The 20,149-nt window shown below is 33.7% G+C and overlaps 2 protein-coding genes across 15 annotated transcripts in view; both read left to right on the forward strand.

Moving 5' to 3' along the window:
- Positions 1-13,834, forward strand: part of LOC105252243 (ryanodine receptor) — a 41,437-nt gene extending 27,603 nt beyond the window's left edge. For 9 of the 14 annotated variants that reach the window (XM_025409577.1, XM_025409578.1, XM_025409579.1 and 6 more), the window contains 25 exons: positions 511-788; positions 978-1,198; positions 1,319-1,409; positions 1,522-1,844; positions 2,021-2,324; positions 2,415-2,568; positions 2,677-3,471; positions 3,599-4,617; positions 4,736-5,110; positions 5,347-5,459; positions 6,100-6,193; positions 6,335-6,586; positions 7,247-7,658; positions 7,741-8,145; positions 8,221-8,437; positions 8,524-9,379; positions 9,497-9,696; positions 10,449-10,695; positions 10,867-11,142; positions 11,351-11,637; positions 11,746-11,806; positions 11,932-12,210; positions 12,346-12,502; positions 12,571-12,736; positions 12,817-13,834. In XM_025409577.1, the coding sequence (XP_025265362.1) occupies positions 511-788; positions 978-1,198; positions 1,319-1,409; positions 1,522-1,844; positions 2,021-2,324; positions 2,415-2,568; positions 2,677-3,471; positions 3,599-4,617; positions 4,736-5,110; positions 5,347-5,459; positions 6,100-6,193; positions 6,335-6,586; positions 7,247-7,658; positions 7,741-8,145; positions 8,221-8,437; positions 8,524-9,379; positions 9,497-9,696; positions 10,449-10,695; positions 10,867-11,142; positions 11,351-11,637; positions 11,746-11,806; positions 11,932-12,210; positions 12,346-12,502; positions 12,571-12,736; positions 12,817-12,979 (7,745 nt within the window). In that variant the 3' untranslated portion in view covers positions 12,980-13,834. Of the gene's footprint in view, positions 1-407; positions 429-510; positions 789-977; positions 1,199-1,318; positions 1,410-1,521; positions 1,845-2,020; positions 2,325-2,414; positions 2,569-2,676; positions 3,472-3,598; positions 4,618-4,735; positions 5,111-5,346; positions 5,460-5,806; positions 5,917-6,099; positions 6,194-6,334; positions 6,587-6,713; positions 6,738-7,001; positions 7,023-7,246; positions 7,659-7,740; positions 8,146-8,220; positions 8,438-8,523; positions 9,380-9,496; positions 9,697-10,448; positions 10,696-10,866; positions 11,143-11,350; positions 11,638-11,745; positions 11,807-11,931; positions 12,211-12,345; positions 12,503-12,570; positions 12,737-12,816 lie in introns of all 14 variants that reach the window. The other 5 variants (XM_025409575.1, XM_025409580.1, XM_025409581.1 and 2 more) reach the window with 4 other exon arrangements.
- A 603-nt stretch (positions 13,835-14,437) lies between these two features.
- LOC105252218 (solute carrier family 35 member F2) lies at positions 14,438-18,571 on the forward strand. Its single transcript, XM_011259517.3, has 9 exons — positions 14,438-14,591; positions 15,443-15,555; positions 15,685-15,878; positions 16,501-16,660; positions 16,771-16,927; positions 17,007-17,217; positions 17,371-17,498; positions 17,631-17,826; positions 18,379-18,571. The coding sequence occupies exons 1-9, from the start codon at positions 14,473-14,475 to the stop codon at positions 18,412-18,414; spliced, it is 1,314 nt and encodes a 437-aa protein (XP_011257819.1). The 5' UTR covers positions 14,438-14,472; the 3' UTR covers positions 18,415-18,571.
- The last annotated feature ends 1,578 nt before the right edge of the window (positions 18,572-20,149 follow it).

Consider the following 20,149-nt stretch of genomic DNA (forward strand, 5'->3'; position numbering starts at 1 on the left):
ATTTAAAATAATCAATGTACGTAAAATGTGTAATAAAATAGAGAGAGAAATAGAAAGAAATATTAATTAGAATTAATATATAAATAATATTTCATAATAGATAAATTTTCTTTAAATTTTGTTTTTTTTTTATATGATGTAAACAGATAATAATTTATATTTGTATGTGTGTGTGTGTGTGTGTGTGTGTGTGTGTGTGTGTGTGTGTATAAAATATCAGATAATTATACAAATTTTATTTTGAAATTGTGAGTGTTGATTTTTTTTTGAGTAAATTCATGTTTCATTGCACTTTCATTGGACATATTTTTCGTAACATAAATAATCATTAAAAATTTTTTGTTATATGTAAAGTGCAATGAATTATTTAATAACAATATTTTATTTTCTTTCTTAATGAGCAAAAGAGGCCTCGACAAAGTCAGTTGGTAATATATGAAAGAAAACTTTGCTTTAAAATAATTAATGTCCAAACAATGCATCTTTATTTGAAATATTAAATTATTTCAGGAAAGAACGAATCTCTACGAGCCCGGGCAATTTTGAGATCTTTAGTACCATTGGACGATCTTCAGGGTGTGTTGTCTCTGCGATTTACATTACTGAATCCTGCTGCTGGCGAGGAACGACCGAAAAGCGATATGCCGTCTGGTTTGATACCAGGCCACAAACAAAGCGTTGTATTATTCTTGGAATGTGTTTACGGTATCGAAACGCAGGAATTATTCTATAAAATATTGGAAGAAGCTTTCTTACCAGATCTTCGTGCCGCTACTATGCTTGATAGAGTAAGGATTATTTTATTTATCTCGAACATAATATTATTTATTCATTACTATCCTCATAATCACTCATTCATTATTTTAAAATAACAAGAGCGAGAATAAGAATGAAATTAAAATAATTAAAAAGTAAAATAATTAAGAAAAATAGAATAATTAAGAATCTCTATACTAATTGATTTAATTTTCTCGCAGAATGATGGATACGAATCTGATATGGCACTCGCTATGAATCGCTACATAGGAAACAGCATTCTGCCGCTGCTAATCAAACATTCGAAATTCTATAATGAGGCAGATAATTATGCGAGTTTACTCGATGCTACGTTGCACACGGTTTATAGACTCAGCAAGAATCGAATGCTGACGAAAGGACAGAGAGAAGCTGTCTCGGATTTCCTCGTCGCGTTGACTAGGTAAACGAAAAAACTTCTCCAATATCATCTAAATCGATTAATTGAATATTTTTACTCTTCAAGAAAAATCCACGTGCTAATCATTTTTATTTTCAAAAATAACTTTAATCTTGCTTGCAGCCAGATGCAGCCGAGCATGTTATTGAAATTATTGCGAAAACTAACTGTCGACGTGTCAAAATTGTCGGAGTACACTACTGTTGCTCTCAGAGTACGTCGATTATGTAATCGTTTTGTCAAATTATCTGCCATTTTTGTATATTAAAAATTAATAATCGCAAAACTTCGTTAATATCTGTTAGTAATTTTACTATTTTTTTTAGTTATTAACGTTGCATTATGACCGTTGCGCGAAATATTATGGCTCCACCGGCTCTGGTGGTCAAGGCACGTACGGCGCATCGAGCGACGAAGAGAAACGCCTCACGATGGTTCTCTTTAGTAATATTTTCGATTCTTTATCCAAGATGGATTACGACCCAGAACTTTTCGGAAAAGCTCTGCCATGCTTGACGGCTATCGGTTGTGCCTTGCCGCCAGATTATTCTTTGTCAAAAAATTATGACGACGAGTGGTATGGCAGCAAGTCGGCCTCGGCGCAATCACCTGATGGGCCTTACAATCCGCAACCAATCAATACGTCGAGGTTATTATTAATTTTTTATTACAAAAATTTTCTACAAATATATTAAATTATATAATATATTAAATATTTTATAAAAATTCTGTATACTTATAAATAATGAAATTAATAATTGAAAAATAATAATTAGAAAGTAAAATTTGAGAAGACCATTATTTTGAAATTATAATCTTTTTTAGCGTGGTGCTTAATAACGATCTTAATCAAATAGTACAAAAGTTTTCCGAACATTATCACGACGCTTGGGCTAGTCGTAAATTAGAAAATGGATGGACTTACGGTGATCAATGGTCGGATGTGAATAAAACTCATCCAAGATTAAAGCCGTATAATATGTTAAGCGATTATGAACGAGAACGATATAAAGAACCTGTTAGAGAGAGTTTGAAAGCTCTTTTGGCGATTGGTTGGAATATAGAACATGCAGAAGTCGATGTACCGTCGACCAATCGCAGTTCTATGAGAAGATCTTCTAAAAGTCAAGTAAGAAAAAAATTATTCATCTAAAAATTTACTATATTTATATTAGAAAAGAGATATATTTATATATTTTCATGTATTTAAAATATGTAGGGTGATTCGGCGAGTCCGTTTAATTATAATCCTCACCCGGTGGACATGACTAATTTGACCCTAAGCAGAGAAATGCAAAATATGGCCGAACGTTTAGCGGATAATGCTCACGATATTTGGGCGAAGAAGAAGAAAGAAGAGCTCATTACTTGTGGTTAGCATAGACTGCTCTATTATAAAGATTAATATCTTGGTATTTTTTAATTTCGAATTAAAATTAAAATTGAATAATTTTTTCTGATAATATATTTTATAATTATAGGAGGCGGCATTCACCCTCAGTTAGTTCCCTACGATTTATTGACTGATAAAGAGAAGCGAAAAGATCGCGAGCGATCGCAAGAGTTTCTCAAATATCTACAGTATCAAGGTTACAAGCTTCACAAACCTAATCGTGGCGGTACCGAAACTGAAGTGGCTGGCGCCGCTGCTTCAGTAGAATTAAGATTCGCTTATTCACTGTTGGAGAAACTAATAGCTTATCTGGATAAGGCGACGATTAATATGAAACTCCTGAAACCCTCTGATACATTTAGCCGAAGAAATAGCTTTAAAACCTCCACAAGAGACATTAAATTCTTCAGTAAAGTAGTTTTGCCGTTGATGGAGAAGTACTTTAGCACACATAGAAATTATTTCATCGCAGTAGCTACCGCCACGAATAATGTCGGCGCAGCGTCCTTGAAGGAAAAAGAGATGGTGGCCTCTCTTTTCTGTAAATTAGCGAGTTTGCTAAGATCGAGACTCGCCGCCTTTGGTGCAGACGTGAGGATAACAGTTCGTTGTCTACAAGTGCTCGTGAAAGGCATAGATGCCAAGAGTCTCGTGAAAAACTGTCCAGAGTTTATTAGAACGTCCATGTTGACTTTTTTCAACAATACCGCCGACGATTTGGGCCATACGATCCTGAATCTTCAAGAGGGGAAATACAGTCATCTCAGAGGCACTCATTTGAAAACGTCCACATCATTATCGTACATTAATAGCGTCGTTTTGCCAGTGCTTACTGCAATGTTCGACCATCTTGCTGCGTGCGAATATGGCAGCGATTTGTTACGTAAGTGTAAAATTTGTCACACTTTAAAATAATTTTATATATATATATATATATATATATATATATATATATATATGTGTGTGTGTGTGTGTGTGTATAATATCATAATTTTTTCTTTATTCGATAGTCGATGAAATTCAAGTAGCATCGTACAAAATGCTGGCGTCTTTATACACTCTCGGAACAGACGCTAGTTTAACGCACGAGCGAAAGTACCTGAAGACTGAGATCGACCGACATAAACCGAATCTGGGTTCTTGTCTGGGTGCCTTTTCGAGTTGTTTCCCGGTAGCCTTCTTAGAACCGCATTTAAATAAGCACAATCAATATTCCCTCCTGAATCGAATCGCAGATCATTCTCTGGAAGCTCAAGATATTATGACGAAGATGGAATCAAGTATGCCAACCTTGGAGACGATTCTCACCGAGGTGGATCAATTTGTTGAATCTGACAAGACTTACAACGACGCTCCTCACATCGTCGACGTAATTCTACCATTGTTATGCTCCTATTTGCCTTTCTGGTGGGCCCAAGGGCCTGATAACGTGAATCCAACTGAAGGTACTTATGTCAGTATGATTACTAGCGATCACATGAATCAGTTGTTGAAAAATGTGTTGAAGCTAATCAAAAAGAATATTGGCAACGAAAATGCCCCGTGGATGACGCGCATCGCTGCCTATACACAACAAATCATCATCAACTCGTCTGAAGAATTGCTGAAGGACCCGTTCTTGCCTCTCGCCGAACGTGTCAGGAAGCGAACGGATACCATGTTTCATAAAGAAGAGTCTCTTCGTGGTTTTATCAAATCCTCGACCGATGATACATCACAAGTTGAGGCGCAGATACAGGAAGATTGGCAGCTATTGGTTCGCGATATCTATTCATTCTATCCTCTGTTGATAAAGTATGTCGATCTTCAGAGAAATCATTGGTTGAGGAACAATATTTCTGAGGCCGAGGATCTATATAATCACGTAGCAGCCATATTTAATATCTGGTCCAAGTCGCAATATTTCTTACGTGAAGAACAAAATTTTATATCTGCGAACGAGATCGATAATATGGTGCTCATCATGCCTACTGCAACCAGAAGACCTGCTGCAGTATCTGATGGCAGCGCGCCCTCCGGAGGAAGCAAGGTTCGTACAACTTATTTAATAATAATTTAACAATAATTGTATAATAATTAGCATTATGCATTTATCTCGAAAGAAAAGTAATCAAATATTTCTTCGGTAATCAAATATTTCTTTTTAGAAAAAGAAAAAACATCGTGACAAAAAAAGAGACAAGGACAAGGAAGTGCAAGCATCCTTGATGGTGGCGTGTCTAAAGCGATTGCTACCTGTCGGCTTGAATCTGTTTGCCGGTCGCGAACAGGAGTTGGTACAGCATTGCAAAGACAGATTCTTAAAGAAGATGCAGGAGCAAGAGATCGCGGAATTTGCCAAAACTCAATTAACATTGCCGGATAAAATCGATCCTGCCGACGAGATGTCTTGGCAGCATTATTTATATTCTAAATTAGGTCAGAAGAAAGATGCGCTAGAGCCTTCTACGAAGGCTCAACAATTGGAGGATGTCGTCGCTAGAATTACCGATATGGCGAAAGTTTTGTTCGGTTTACACATGGTTAGTTATAGAAATTTTTCTATTTGACGTTGAAATAATTTTCAAAATTTTCTGGACACTTAAATTACTCAGAATAATTTCCTGGATCTGAGATTCTTTTAATTTGCTAAATATTTTTATAATTACTAGAAAATTAAAAATTTCATTGTTTCCTGAGGATCACCATCATTTTTCTTTTTCTTTAAGTAATCAAAATATTCATCATATTTATTCCGTGCTTTTATGTTCTCGAGTAGATTGATCATCCACAACAGCAGAGCAAGAGTCAATATCGATCCGTGGTATCGATCCAACGTAAACGAGCGGTAATCGCTTGCTTCCGCCAAATTTCCCTACATTCCTTGCCCAGGTATCCTTCTTGCTATTTTTTATGTTTTTGATTTAGTTGCTTCAGTTAATCCTTCAGTTGCAATGTTATTATTAATTTTTTAACATCATTAGAATCATCTTTATTTTGAGTTACATCAGATATTGTCGATGTATTTTGCATTATTTTACATAGAATTAATTAGATATTTTGCTGTTTGTTAACAAAAAAGAGATATTACGGGACAATAGGATAAGATTAATCAATTTTTAGTGTGCAATCTCTTATATAATACCGATTGCAATAACTAATAAATGTAACTGTTAATAATTTAGCATAACTATTAATAATGAGAGTGTATTTGTTGTTGTTTGTGCGCACATTAACAGGCGACAAAGCCACCACCATCGCGAGATGGATGGAAACGCGTATTATGCGCTGCCAGAAAAAGAGCAGCGATTGCATGCTTACGTAGTGAACCTCTGTATAAATTGAGAAGGTATGATTAACGCAAATTAATATCTACTGTATATATGCACAAAACAATTTCTTTATAACACGAATGTAAACCGTTAAAATATATAATACGTATATATAATTTTATTAAAATTATAATTATATAAAGTTATTTAAAAAATTTATATTATATTAAATTTAATTTATAATTATTATCTTTTCCTAGGCATCGTGCAATAAACATTTTTGCACGAACATATTATGAAACGTGGCTACAAGAAGAAAATGTCGGTCAAGAAGTAATGATCGAGGATCTTACGGTAATTGCACTTATTATTTGCACCTATTATTTGATTTATTCTGAAATATAATATTTAAATGTATATTTTTAATACACACACACACATATGTATATAATTCATATTAAAATTTAAATATATAGAAATTTTTTTTTTCTTTAGCAATCATTCGAAGATGCTGAATTGAACAAAACGGAATCTGAGGATGAAGGCAAGCCAGATCCATTGACACAATTGGTGACAACATTCTGTCGCGGTGCAATGACTGAACGGTCAGGTGCGCTTCAAGAAGATCCGCTTTATATGAGTTATGCACATATCATTTCCAAATCTTGCGGAGAGGAAGAGGAAGAAGGTGAAGAAGAAGGTGATGGCGGTGGTGGCAGCGAAGAAGAAGGTGGAGCTTCGATCCATGTAGGTATCTTCGATTAATAAGTTTTCATTTGTAGATAGATAATTTGAATGAGAATAATCGAATCCTTTGACAATTTCCCGAAATCTGCCGCATTAACGAATTCCCTATTTTTTTCTAACTTACTAGAAGCTGACACGTAAGCTACTTATGGTAAGAATAAGTAGTTAGTGCGAGAATTTATCCGCTTAATGTATGCTCGCAGTCCAAAGTGTCAATCATATATGTTCCTCGCATTTCGACATCTAAACCTGTTTAATTATACACTGTCTTATTCATTGAAACGATGTAAAATATCATTCATAAGCAAGCAAAATATTGTAGATTATTGCGATTGTTTTCCTCTTTTTAATTTCGAAATTTATTACTAACAATATTATTAAATTGTATGTTCTTTCTTTTAACGTAACTCTCAAGAGGCCCATGCATAAATTAATGGTAAGATACTGATATGTATGCTATATTTATATACACGTTAAAAAAAAATAATGCACGTAAAATAAAAGTTGTATTTTTTGAATAGCAAATAATTAAAAATTGTGTATGAAAATTACATTATAAATTAATATAATTTTTATACATAATATGTTATTTGCATCATGTATATTTATAAAATTTAAGTATTTGATTTCATTTATATTTATTATGCTATGTAATTATAGGAGCAAGAGATGGAAAAACAGAAGCTTTTGTTCCATCAAGCTCGCCTAGCGAATCGCGGTGTCGCAGAGATGGTTCTCTTACACATATCAGCGTGCAAGGGTGTTCCCAGTGATATGGTAATAAAAACTCTGGAACTTGGAATTTCGATTCTGCGTGGCGGCAATATCGAAATTCAGCGAGGAATGCTGAATCATCTCAAGGAGAAGAAGGACGTCGGTTTTTTCACATCCATCGCGGGTCTAATGAACTCTTGCAGCGTATTGGATTTGGACGCTTTCGAGAGGAATACAAAGGCTGAAGGACTCGGTGTCGGTTCTGAAGGTGCAGCCGGCGAAAAGAATATGCACGATGCTGAATTCACTTGTGCTCTATTCCGGTTTATCCAACTCACTTGCGAGGGTCATAATCTCGGTAAGTGTTACGTTACTGTTGATTGAAAGCTAAATTTAATCGAGTAACATTTATCACTTTATATAATTTGTATCTGTGATAGATTGGCAAAACTACCTCAGAACACAGGCTGGTAATACAACTACAGTGAATGTCGTTATATGTACCGTTGATTACTTGCTGCGACTGCAGGAATCGATCATGGATTTCTACTGGCATTATTCGAGCAAGGAACTTATCGATCCTGCCGGCAAAGCAAATTTCTTCAAGGCTATCGGTGTCGCCAGTCAAGTTTTCAACACACTCACAGAAGTTATTCAAGGTCCATGCGCGCAAAATCAACAAGCTTTAGCGCATTCGAGATTGTGGGATGCGGTTGGAGGTTTTCTTTTCTTATTCTCGCACATGCAGGACAAATTGTCGAAGCATTCTAGCCAAGTAGATCTTCTCAAAGAATTATTGAATTTGCAGAAGGATATGATTACCATGATGCTTTCCATGCTTGAAGGTATGTATCCTTTTTTTAAATTTTATATATTCGAAGAAATAAATAAAATAATTAATATTTATCTAATTTTTAAAGGCAACGTGGTGAACGGAACAATCGGAAAACAGATGGTAGATACCTTGGTCGAATCAGCAAGTAACGTGGAATTGATCTTGAAATACTTCGACATGTTCTTAAAATTGAAAGATCTGGTATCATCGCCAAGTTTCTTAGAAGTTGATTTTAACAACGACGGCTGGGTGTATCCTAAGGATTTCAAGGAGAAAATGGAGCAACAGAAGAGTTATACCAAGTATATTTAAAAACTACCAATATTTTGCTCGAATTATTTTATTTTGTTTAGCAACATAATTAAATTTTAATTTAAAATACTTTCAGCGAAGAGATTGAATTTCTTCTGGCCTGTTGCGAGACAAATCACGATGGCAAGATCGATTACGTCGCTTTTATGGATCGCTTCCACGAACCAGCAAAAGAGATCGGTTTTAATCTTGCCGTATTGCTTACTAATCTGTCCGAGCATATGCCTAACGAGCCGAGATTAGCTAGATTTTTGGAGACAGCTGGTTCAGTCTTGAATTATTTCGAGCCATTCTTAGGCAGAATCGAGATCCTCGGTGGCAATAAAAAGATCGAGCGTGTGTACTTCGAGATCAAGGAATCGAACATTGAGCAGTGGGAAAAACCGCAGATCAAGGAATCAAAGAGAATATATTTCTACAATACAGTGGTCGAAGCCGGTGAAAAGGAGAAACTCGAGACCTTCATCAATTTCTGCGAGGACGCCATTTTTGAGATGCAGCACGCGAGTGCGTTAATGACTGTCGAGGAAAGCGGTGGCATCGGCAAAGCAAGGGAGTCCTCGTACACGTACTTGACCGAGGACGATGAAGAGAGAAATAAAGATCCGATCAGACGAGGTATACAAGCCTTCAAAGACGGCATCTACTACTGCTTCTACTTGTTCTCGCCGACCAATATTAAAAACAAGATTGCCGAGATGCAGCAGATGACGATTCCCGAGCTCTTTATCGGCTTTTTCAAAATGATCTTTTACGCCTTCTATTATTCCGGCTTTGGCATCGGCTGCGTAATCAAATACTTTATGGGTCTTTTGTTGACGTTAATGAGAGGACCACGATTAGAGGAGCCTGTTGCCATCAAGGAGGAGGAGGAGAAACCGTCCAGACTTTTACCCGCTTTGCCACCAACACCAGATGAATCGAATCTACAGGTAAGATTTTTTCGATATAATGTAAAAATATAATATAACGATAATATAACAATGTTATATAATATAAAGATAATATAGCGACGTTAAAAATTATGTTAAATAATATCTTTTGTGCAGGTGCAAGCTTTCGGAATGGATATAACGAAAGAGGAAGGAGGACAAATAAGAATAGCACCGCATGAATCGAGCACTTCTACGCCACAATCTAGTATCGAAGAGACGGGCGAAAGCACACCTGACGAAGGCACCGGTGAAGAGGGAGCGACAGCTGAAGGAGGAGAGAGTGAAGCACCTGTCACTTTAGCCGATTTGCTTGGGTCAGTATAAAAACTAATATAAACGTTAAAAAACAATATTCAAATATTTTTATTTGGAAATAATAGAATAAATAATAGAATAAAATAAAGCAGATAAATATTATATAAGTATATAAAAAATGATAGGCATGTAAATAAATTATTTAATTTCATAATAATTTTTAAGCTTATTAATATACACATGCGCGCATGCATTTACATGCCCACGTAAAATTACTATTTTATAATTTAACACTTTAATTTTTTTATGTCAATAATGATCGATTAAAGCAGTAGTAATTTTTATTCTGTATAGAATCAATCGATTTCATTCTTTTAGATCAAGATTAATACATTAAATCGTTAAATCATTTTTTATTCGTACAAAAAAAGTTTCCGATAAGTGCAGAGTCATTTTAAATAAATAGATACTCCTAATTGATTATAAAAATTAAATTAATTTCATCTTAAAAATTGCTCACCTTTTCTTAAAGCAGAAAATAATATGTTCGTAACGTAAAATATATCTCGATGTAGAAAAGTTTCTCTCTCTCTCTCTCTTGCTTTCTCATTGTTGAAATAAATTATAAAAAATATATATTTCTCGTTTTTAATAACATCAAAAATTACTATCTTTTTTTAAAAATTAAAATATTCGTCTTATTTTATAGCTATAAATAGAATTTAAATAATGTATGGAATTAATTTTTAATGCATTATTTGTGTATGATTGTTTTATCTTAATTAAGTAATTTGCTATGATATTGATATAGCGGAGAACAAGCTAGGGCTCAAGCTGCCGCAGCGGCCGAAGCAGCAGCAGCTCAACAAGCAGCCATGGCAGCGGTTGAAGCCGAAGCAAAGCAAGAACCCTCAGTCGAACCTTCTACAGGATCAAGTATCGATTTATCCGATTACAGCCACCGCGTAGTGTCTTTCCTAGCTAGAAATTTCTACAATTTGAAATATGTTGCATTGGCTCTCGCCTTCTGTATCAATTTTATGCTGCTCTTTTATAAGGTTGGTAAAAGTTTTATAATAGAGAATTTATATATTTTACATTTTTATAAAGATGAGGTATATTTTAAAATCTTTACTAAAGATTTCATAAACTCATATTATTTATATATATAGATCTAAAAGAGAAACAGATTTTATTTTTTTTTCTCATGTATGTTAATTTTAATTTAGGTTTCGTTTTTGGCTGTGGATTTGAATGAAGAAGGTAGTGGTAGAATAGCAGATATCTTGGCAGAAATGTCGGGCGACGGTCCATCAGGTTTAGCGGGTAGCGGCGTTGAAATGGGCAGTGGTAGTGGTGAATCGGATGATTCGGAAGAGGAAGACGAAGACGATCAGGAATTCGTGGAAATGGATTATTACTATATGGCTCACGTTATGAGATTATTGGCTGCTCTTCATTCTCTCGTTTCGCTCGCTATGCTAGTTGCATATTATCACTTGAAGGTATATTTGAAAGCCGAATAATTTATAATTATTATTATTTAATCAATTATTATTTAATAAATTTAAATTAAATTATATTATTTGAAGCTTGAATATTTTCTGGTAATAATTTTTAATTTTTAATATAAAATTTTAATTAAGTATTTTTGCAAATATAATAAATATAACCATTTCATGATTCATATAATAAAAAACATATATTTTTCAGGTTCCATTAGCTATCTTCAAACGAGAGAAGGAAATTGCACGACGAGTAGAATTCGATGGATTATATATAGCCGAAACGCCGGAAGAGGATGACATTAAAGCGCATTGGGACAAAATGGTAATATCAGCGAAAACTTTCCCTGTGAATTATTGGGACAAGTTTGTGAAAAAGAAGGTCCGCCAAAAATATAGCGAAACATACGATTTCGATTACATCAGCAATTTGCTGGGAATGGAAAAAACTTCTTTCAGTCAACAGGAAGAAGAAGGATCTGGCTTGATACATTTGTAAGTGAATGTCTTGATAGTTTATGTCCTATATCTGTCTATATCTTGATAGTTTATGTCCTATATCTTTTGATGAGATTTTGTGATAGAAAAACTGATGTTTTGCAGCATTATAACTATCGATTGGAGATATCAAATTTGGAAAGCCGGTGTCACCATTACAGATAACGTATGTATTTTTAAATAAATTAAATAAATAAGTTCAAGAAGAATTTTAATTAATTTAATATAATTTTATAAATACACTTATTTCAAAAAATATCTATATATTTAAATATATTATTTTATTTCTAGGCGTTTTTGTATAGTTTGTGGTACTTCGTATTTTCAATCCTCGGAAACTACAATAATTTCTTTTTCGCTGCGCATCTATTGGACGTCGCGGTCGCCGTCAAAACTCTGAGAACGATTTTACAATCGGTAACGCATAACGGCAAGCAACTGGTCTTGACAGTGATGCTACTGACAATCGTAGTATATATCTACACCGTGATAGCTTTCAATTTCTTTAGAAAATTCTACATACAAGAGGAAGACGATGAAACGGACAAAAAGTGTCATCATATGTTAACGGTATGAAAAATATACCGTATAAAAAATTTTTTTATCTAATTATAATATATTTATCTCTCTATCTTTGCAAGTTATATAAACTTTCCACAATATTTTAATTTCAAGCTACTGATATAATTCTATTTCTTTTCGCAGTGCTTTGTTTTCCATTTGTACAAAGGCGTAAGAGCTGGAGGTGGCATAGGTGATGAGATCGGTGAACCTGATGGCGACGATTACGAGGTTTATCGTATAATGTTCGACATCACATTCTTCTTCTTTGTGATCGTTATTCTATTAGCTATCATTCAAGGTAAGCGCGATTGTTCTTCGATTCGCAACAGAAAGAGAGACCGATGTGATATCGCGATCGATTTTCAGGTTTGATCATCGACGCATTTGGTGAACTTCGAGACCAGCTCGACAACGTGAAGACGAATATGGAGAGTAATTGCTTCATATGTGGCTTAGGGAAGGAATATTTCGACGCGGTGCCGCACGGGTTTGATACTCACGTTCAGCAGGAGCATAATTTAGCGAATTATATGTAAATATTTTATATATTTTTTAATTTTTCGAGAGAAGAATGTCTCATCGATTTTGAAAAATATAATCTTCGATCAACAGGTTCTTCCTCATGCACTTGATTAACAAACCGGACACCGAATATACCGGTCAGGAGACCTACGTGTGGAATATGTATCAACAAAGATGTTGGGACTTCTTCCCAGTGGGCGACTGCTTCCGCAAGCAGAACGAGACCGTAGAGGAAGAGGCCAAGAAGAAGTAAAATTAAAATCTCATTTCTAATTAAGAAGTGACCAATCGATCGATTAACCGATCTCACTTGTCAAAAAGGACTTCTCTCCTTGAACAGCGTCTTCGATTATTTTTAGCATCAATTTTTGCTCATTGGACGAGAGTGTAAAGTCAACGTCCGTTCGAAAAATCAAATTTTTAAAACTCTACGTCTCTCTTATCTCATATCGACGCGCGAGGAGAGATTTTACCTCATAAAAACTTGTGTCTCCCCCCGTTTTCCATTTCACAATTTATTGTTATTTCAACTAATTAATAGATTGAGTCTAGTGCATTAATTATGTACTGCGTGTGTAATAAGGATGTCTGGACGCGGAGAATTTCGCGCCCGATGTCGCATCGCGCGTATAAAATTGAAAATATTTTTTCAACTTTGTAAAGATAACTCGAGAACGCGGTACCACCGATAATCTTCTCTTTTAGATAATCAATCAATCGAAAGTTGACAAAAGCTCGATTTTCTCCAAACGACGATACATTATTGTTGAATCGACAGAATCGACTGCACAAATTTACATATTCCTAGCGCTACAATTGCCTTCTTTTCGTACGTCGGATCTATGATATCTGTACTTGTGCATAATTGGTGCGCTGTATCGAAGGATAACAAGTTTGAAATATATGATATAGAAATATATGATAAGTAAGTTGAAGATATTCAAAGTTTATATAATGTGCAAATCTCTCTTTGATTGCTATAAGAACGAGAACTTTTTGGACATTATTTATGACTGAGCTCACAGTATATATATCGGAAAAGATGTCAATATATTGTAAATAAAAACAAGAGTATCTGGTAATAAAGACATACTTCTTTACTTCGTTATCCCAGGATCTTTTCTTAATTTTATATAAATTTATATTTATTTATAAATTTAAATTATTTGCATGTACTTTCAAGTATATTATTTAATACTTAAGTACTCTTACTTTTATATGCAAAATTTTAAAAATAAGTTAAAATTTACAAATCACAAATTGTTAATAATACAAATTATTAATATTTTTATTTAATTTACGTTAATCTCTATGATTGTTATATAAGGATTATATCGATTTTGAGTCTTGAAAATTATATCAAAATTGTTTGCATTATAATTACATTAAGATAATTTACATATAATTATATTACGAGAATTTTTTCATATACTTTTAAATGTAGAAATATAAAAACTAGTTTTTGACGATCAATACTATCAATCTTCGACAATTTTGAGGTCGGAATTTTGCACGACGCCACATCGCCTCGCACGCGATGTCGTCTACCGTGTGGCACAGTAAAATCCCATATATTTCCTATCACGATACGTACTCAAGGGAACCCAGAGAAAGAAAGAGAGGATGAGAGAAAGAGAGAAGAGCAACAAGAGTAACGGCGTGTCCCTTTGCGCCGAGGGCGGAAGGAGGTCGCGCAAGCGCCTCGATTCAGCAGCCGCTCGCCGGCGAGAAGCCTTCAGGGTGAAAATGCACCATGGCATGGGTGGATCGGTGGGCGATCGTCACGGCGTTCAAAATCCGGCGATGCAGGCCAGGAATGGGGTGTGCGACAAAATCGAAAATTACATATCCGAGCTAGGCCGATGGTACGTGAGTAATCGCGGGGCACAAACGCTCGCAGGAGCGTGTTTTTTCCACCCTGTACCGTTTCGTGGGAATGGTGAGATCGGGCGGGAGGGGGCGAACGACCCGGGCATGAAAGTGGCGGGTGTTTAGCTACCTTTCGTCGTGTAGCTCCCCATAATTGATATAACAATGTGTAATTGCGATATAATCTTAGTTTTGATTACAAATACCTTAGACGTATCTTTATGTTAAACATGGTAATGATTGATAACGAATCGATATAATTGAATAATATAGTGACCGATACAGTGACAATACGAACCCGGAAATTCGAATTATATTAGTGTTAGTGTAATTTTACGTGTGTAGAATTCGTAGAACTTTCCTTTTGTTAAAATATGGATATTTCAGTATTTTTCTTTTATATCTCTATTTTTCTTTTCTGGCGTTTTTATTCGAATAATCTCTTTGACTTTTCCATTAATTTAGAAATCTGTAAATATTCCTTATCATATAAATTAATAATTTGTTTATTTTTTTGCGACTTGTATTTTGCCGAACCGGCTCGCGATTTGGTCTGACCATTCTCAGATATTACTACTGAATATTCATTGAAGAAAATTAATTGCATATTTTTTCCCACATGAGAAATACACATATTTCTTGTACTAGAATAAATGAATTTTAAATATTAATCTTTATATTATAAAACATGTAATAAAATTATTAACTTTCTCAAGGCTTATTTAAATTTGTAATTAAAAATATAGTATCATATAATCTATGATACATATACATAAAATATATGTACATACACATTTGCATATTTTCGAGATAAGTTCGTTTGTTAAAGCAATATAATATAAAACAGGGCAGTATGGAGGGCGATAATAATGGGCCAATTTCTCTCGCTGGTGCTATGCTTCATGACGCTCGTAAATCATCACATAAACACCGCCTCGTACAAGCTTTCGCTTCCAACAGGTAATTTATTTACTTAAAAATTAATTTTGCATTTTTGCGTCTTCAAGACTTCAACTAATTGAAAGCAATATCAATCTTTGTGCAAAACTTTCTTCTTCGTTACTAATCGATTATTATTTTGCGAGACAGGACAAAATCTTCCACACTATGTGATGATGTGCTTAGTTTATACGACGTGGATGTCCTGCAGAGGTGTGGGGAATGGCCTAATTTCCGTTATAAGAGCCCGTGGCTGGAGATACTTGCTGTTAGCACTGATTGACGTTGAAGCATGCACGCTTATTACATCGTCACATCAATTTACCAGCCTCGCTAGCATACAGGTATATTCATGAATGCACAGATATTTTATCAAGAGCGAAAACGATACTGATTCGAATATGATAATTACATTTCTAATTTTTTATAACAGATTATTAATTTGAATAATTTTTATAGAGATATCGCTCTTTTTGATTTTATGTTCATAAATATTTATTACATCTTCATTTCCTATATTACATTAAATAATCTGTGAAAATTTATCATCGTTTTTCACGTTTATTTTTTCGTATTTAAAAATAATCCTCATTGATACGTGATTTTTGTCGTTTAATATATAATTTCCCATTCACGCATAACTTTGTCCATCCATACATATAGTTTGCGCTTGTATTATCTAACAAACGTAGTACTCGCGTCAGCTATGAATGGCGTGCGGAACAGATATTGTAGCTGCACGGCTATAATGAAAAGGAGGACGTTAGGTCTTCGACCTAACAATGCTCGTTTTCTCTCGCTGTCCGAGCCATTCATTCTTAATCAAACGCGCTGCAAACATTATGAACTATTTATTATTGCGTGATTCACATGTATTGGGCACACTTTTATATGCGACATATTCTATAGATATTACTATAAAAGTTATTTATATACGAATTGTACAACGAAAAACAATACTTTTAGCTTCTCGACTGTGTGGCGATACCGGTTGCCTTGGTACTCTCGTTTCTAGTATTGGGCGTCAGATACAGAATGGTACACATCGTTGGTGTGTCCGTTTGTTTGATGGGCGTCGGATGCCTAGTTTGGGCCGGTATAGATGACAATAATCCTACGGCTACCGGTAATTATCAACGATTATTACATGCAAATAAATGACCATTACACGATAGAAGACAGCAACGGAGAATTCAATAAAGTTGTTATTATCATTATTATTATTTATCGTGTCAGGAAAGAATCAACTCGTCGGCGATATGCTTTGTCTCGGAGGCGCGGTATTATTTTCGGTGACGACAGTCCTGCAAGAGCTGGCCGTTAAAACAGTCGATATTATTGAATACCTGGGCATGATCGGTTTCTTTGGCACAATATTGAGCTGCATGCAAACGTGAGTACGTTTGAAATTGAGAGCTTTCTAATGAATGTCTCGAATAAACAATATTTTTTTTCCAATCGTTTTCCTACAGTGCCGTGCTCGAGAAATTTCAAATAGAAACGTTCCATTGGGACAACGCACCGGTAATAACGATCCTGATTCTCTATTGCATCACGCAATTCATGTTCTTCTCTCTAGTGCCGGTAATATTGTTTGAGTCTGGTGCTACTGCATTGCAACTGGCGCTACTCACTTCGGATTCCTTTAATATATTAGTTGGAATGCTTAATCATCACTACAAGGTAGGCCATCGATCTGCATTGCGAGTATTGTTCGATCCATTATACAAAATAATTTATAGATACGTAAAAAATGAGAGTCTATTGTAGATAATTCACGATTAACTTTTTTTACATAATGCATATAAATGACATTTTTCTCATCGATTATTCTAGTTTCACGCATTGTACTTTGTTTCGTATACACTTACGATGACCGGCATATACATATACGCGATAAAAAGAACACCGATATCATCAAATTCCCGAAGGCAGCATATCGAACCGCCTATTCCAGACTACAGGTAAAGTTTAACAGGCGTTAAATAATATGAACTGATTATCGATATTTCCGAAATAAATAATAAAGCGTTTAAAGTGATGATAATATGAGTTTTAAATATTCTAAATATTTTAATAATTTAAAATAATTAAAGACACATGTCCCATCCTGACGTCGGCGAGGTGGAGATGGCCACGAGCTCCGGAATGTCCGGAGTAAGCGGCACCCTCGATATCAGAGCGTCCACCCTCGGCAGCGAAAGGGAGACAATGGACGCAACGAGCCTACCCCTAAGCGTTAGCTCCGACACGGCCTTCACCTCTTTCTATGGCAGTCAGGCGAATTTGAAGGTAGCATCAAGATCGATGCCACGCGTATCCTCCAATTCGTATTTCGATACGAAAAGCTCGTCCTGATGTCTGTCGGGGACGAACTTGACACGGGTTCAAGGTTCAGGTGATCTCACGGATATCCGAGGCAAATGGAATCCGCGTAATTAAACGATTTCTCTGTCCATTTTCAATAATATGATTTTACATTCCGTTGTACTTTACAATTTAACTTTAACTTTACGTTTAACTTTACAATTTACAGTAAGAAAAATTGTTAGATTTATTTTCCAAAAGCAGCTTTGGGAATATATACAAAAAATTGCATAATGTTATTAATTAACATAAGAGCAGCAAAATTGAATGATACATACAATTAGAATAAACTTTTAAATACCATTATAAATATATTTGATGATACATTCGATATAACATATGCAACGATGAATATATCACGTCAATATATCTACAGTCTACAAAAATAATTTTTCAACTCGCGCAATCATTTATTTGCCTCTGATAGCGTGATTTCTTTATTTGGAGAGATGTAAATGAAATCTGTGACGGTTTCAGGCTGCGAACGGGAAGAGCGATTCTGCCTGTAATTAATAAGCGGAAGGAAACAACTGCCTAGAATAGAATATCGCGCGATCCCTTCGATCAAAATGCAACATTTCTCAATATGGGGCTCTTAAAGAGATTTAAAAAAGTGTTTATATATCGACACGATAATTATACAAACTAGCACACAATATAAAAACTCTTCTTTTGATAAATGTATAAAATTATTAAAAATATTAATTAAATTTTACAAACAGTTACCATCTTTAAGATATTAATTCAAAATATTTGATATGACATTATTTATTTGTTTAGTATAAATATTTTACTTAATAAATAAATATTATATAAATAAATTTACTTAATAAATAAATAAATATATATATATATATATATATATATATATAAAAGTATATAAGTAGATATATGTATTATTTAAATAAATATAAAATTTTTCATATATTATTAAGTTACTACTATTATTAAATATTTCTAATTATTAAATATTTCTAATATTTTTAATTGTTACATTTTTATATGAAATTTATAATCAGACCATATTTTCAATAATTAAAATTAAATTTTGATATCATAACCATTAGTTAGATTCTGATAAAAATAAAAAAATAAAAAAATAAAAAATAATTTAATTTATAATCAATTAAAATAATTAAGATGAATAATTTTGTATTGTATGTTAATTTAATTAAAATATTGAATCAAGTTTAAAAACGGCTATAAAATCAAAAGATTCAAAATTAGATATTCATTGTAATCAAAAACATTTTCAGAATTGTTTATATACATGTGAGCTAATTTTGTAAAAAACGAAACGTGCCAAAGATCAAGATTTATTAGCACTCGAATTGTAAATTTAGAAAAATGTGAATGCGAAAAACTTATACTGATTTTACGTACATTGTATACTCATTTTTTCACTTAAATTTTTTATATTAACACGAATTATCTTCGTGGACATTTGTTATAACTATTACAATCAATATATTATAGTATATATAGAGATATTTATAAGTTACAATATGATAACACGAGTTAATCGAGAAAGAAAATTTTAGATAATCTGCGGCAGACTTGATAATTAATATAAACGTAATTAATACGGTCAGTGTAAAATGACTTCGTAACTGTGCAACATTTATATTCTTCTATTACAATAGATCTTCTATTACATATGATTTGCAACATCATCACATGAACATCATCACATCAATATAAATAACAATTAAAATAATATACTTATTTATATTTCGCTATATTTCATTCGTAATATTAAAATATAATAACGAAAATCTTCTGATGCAAAAACTAATGATCTCATCGATAATTTTTTTTTGGTTGAAATAATCGTAATGAAATCCCGATGGATTTACACAGGGTGAGCAGAAAATCTAAACTCGACGCAATTCTAATCTGATTGTTACACGTTACTCATATATATTATCACAATTATTCAATTAATCTTGTAATAAGTAGCTAATATACAAATAAGAATACTCGAAAATGAGGTGCTAATTTAAAACAACAATTTCCTATATTAAATATAGTTGATTGTCTACTTTAACTATATGAAATGTGTTCACAATATTTTATTCACAGATTTTATGATATATGAAAAATTAATTAATGATATACACTTATATACACAATACTCTCTTATGCACAAAAAATCTCATTTCGTATACTATTATCACATGTACGCGAGGCAACAATAATTTCGTTTCATCATTATTCACTTAAATCATATTAAATGGAAACAATTGAT

This window comes from Camponotus floridanus, unplaced genomic scaffold (assembly GCF_003227725.1).
Source record: "Camponotus floridanus strain SB8 unplaced genomic scaffold, Cflo_v7.5 scaffold27, whole genome shotgun sequence".
NCBI classification, from domain to species: Eukaryota; Metazoa; Arthropoda; class Insecta; order Hymenoptera; family Formicidae; genus Camponotus; species Camponotus floridanus.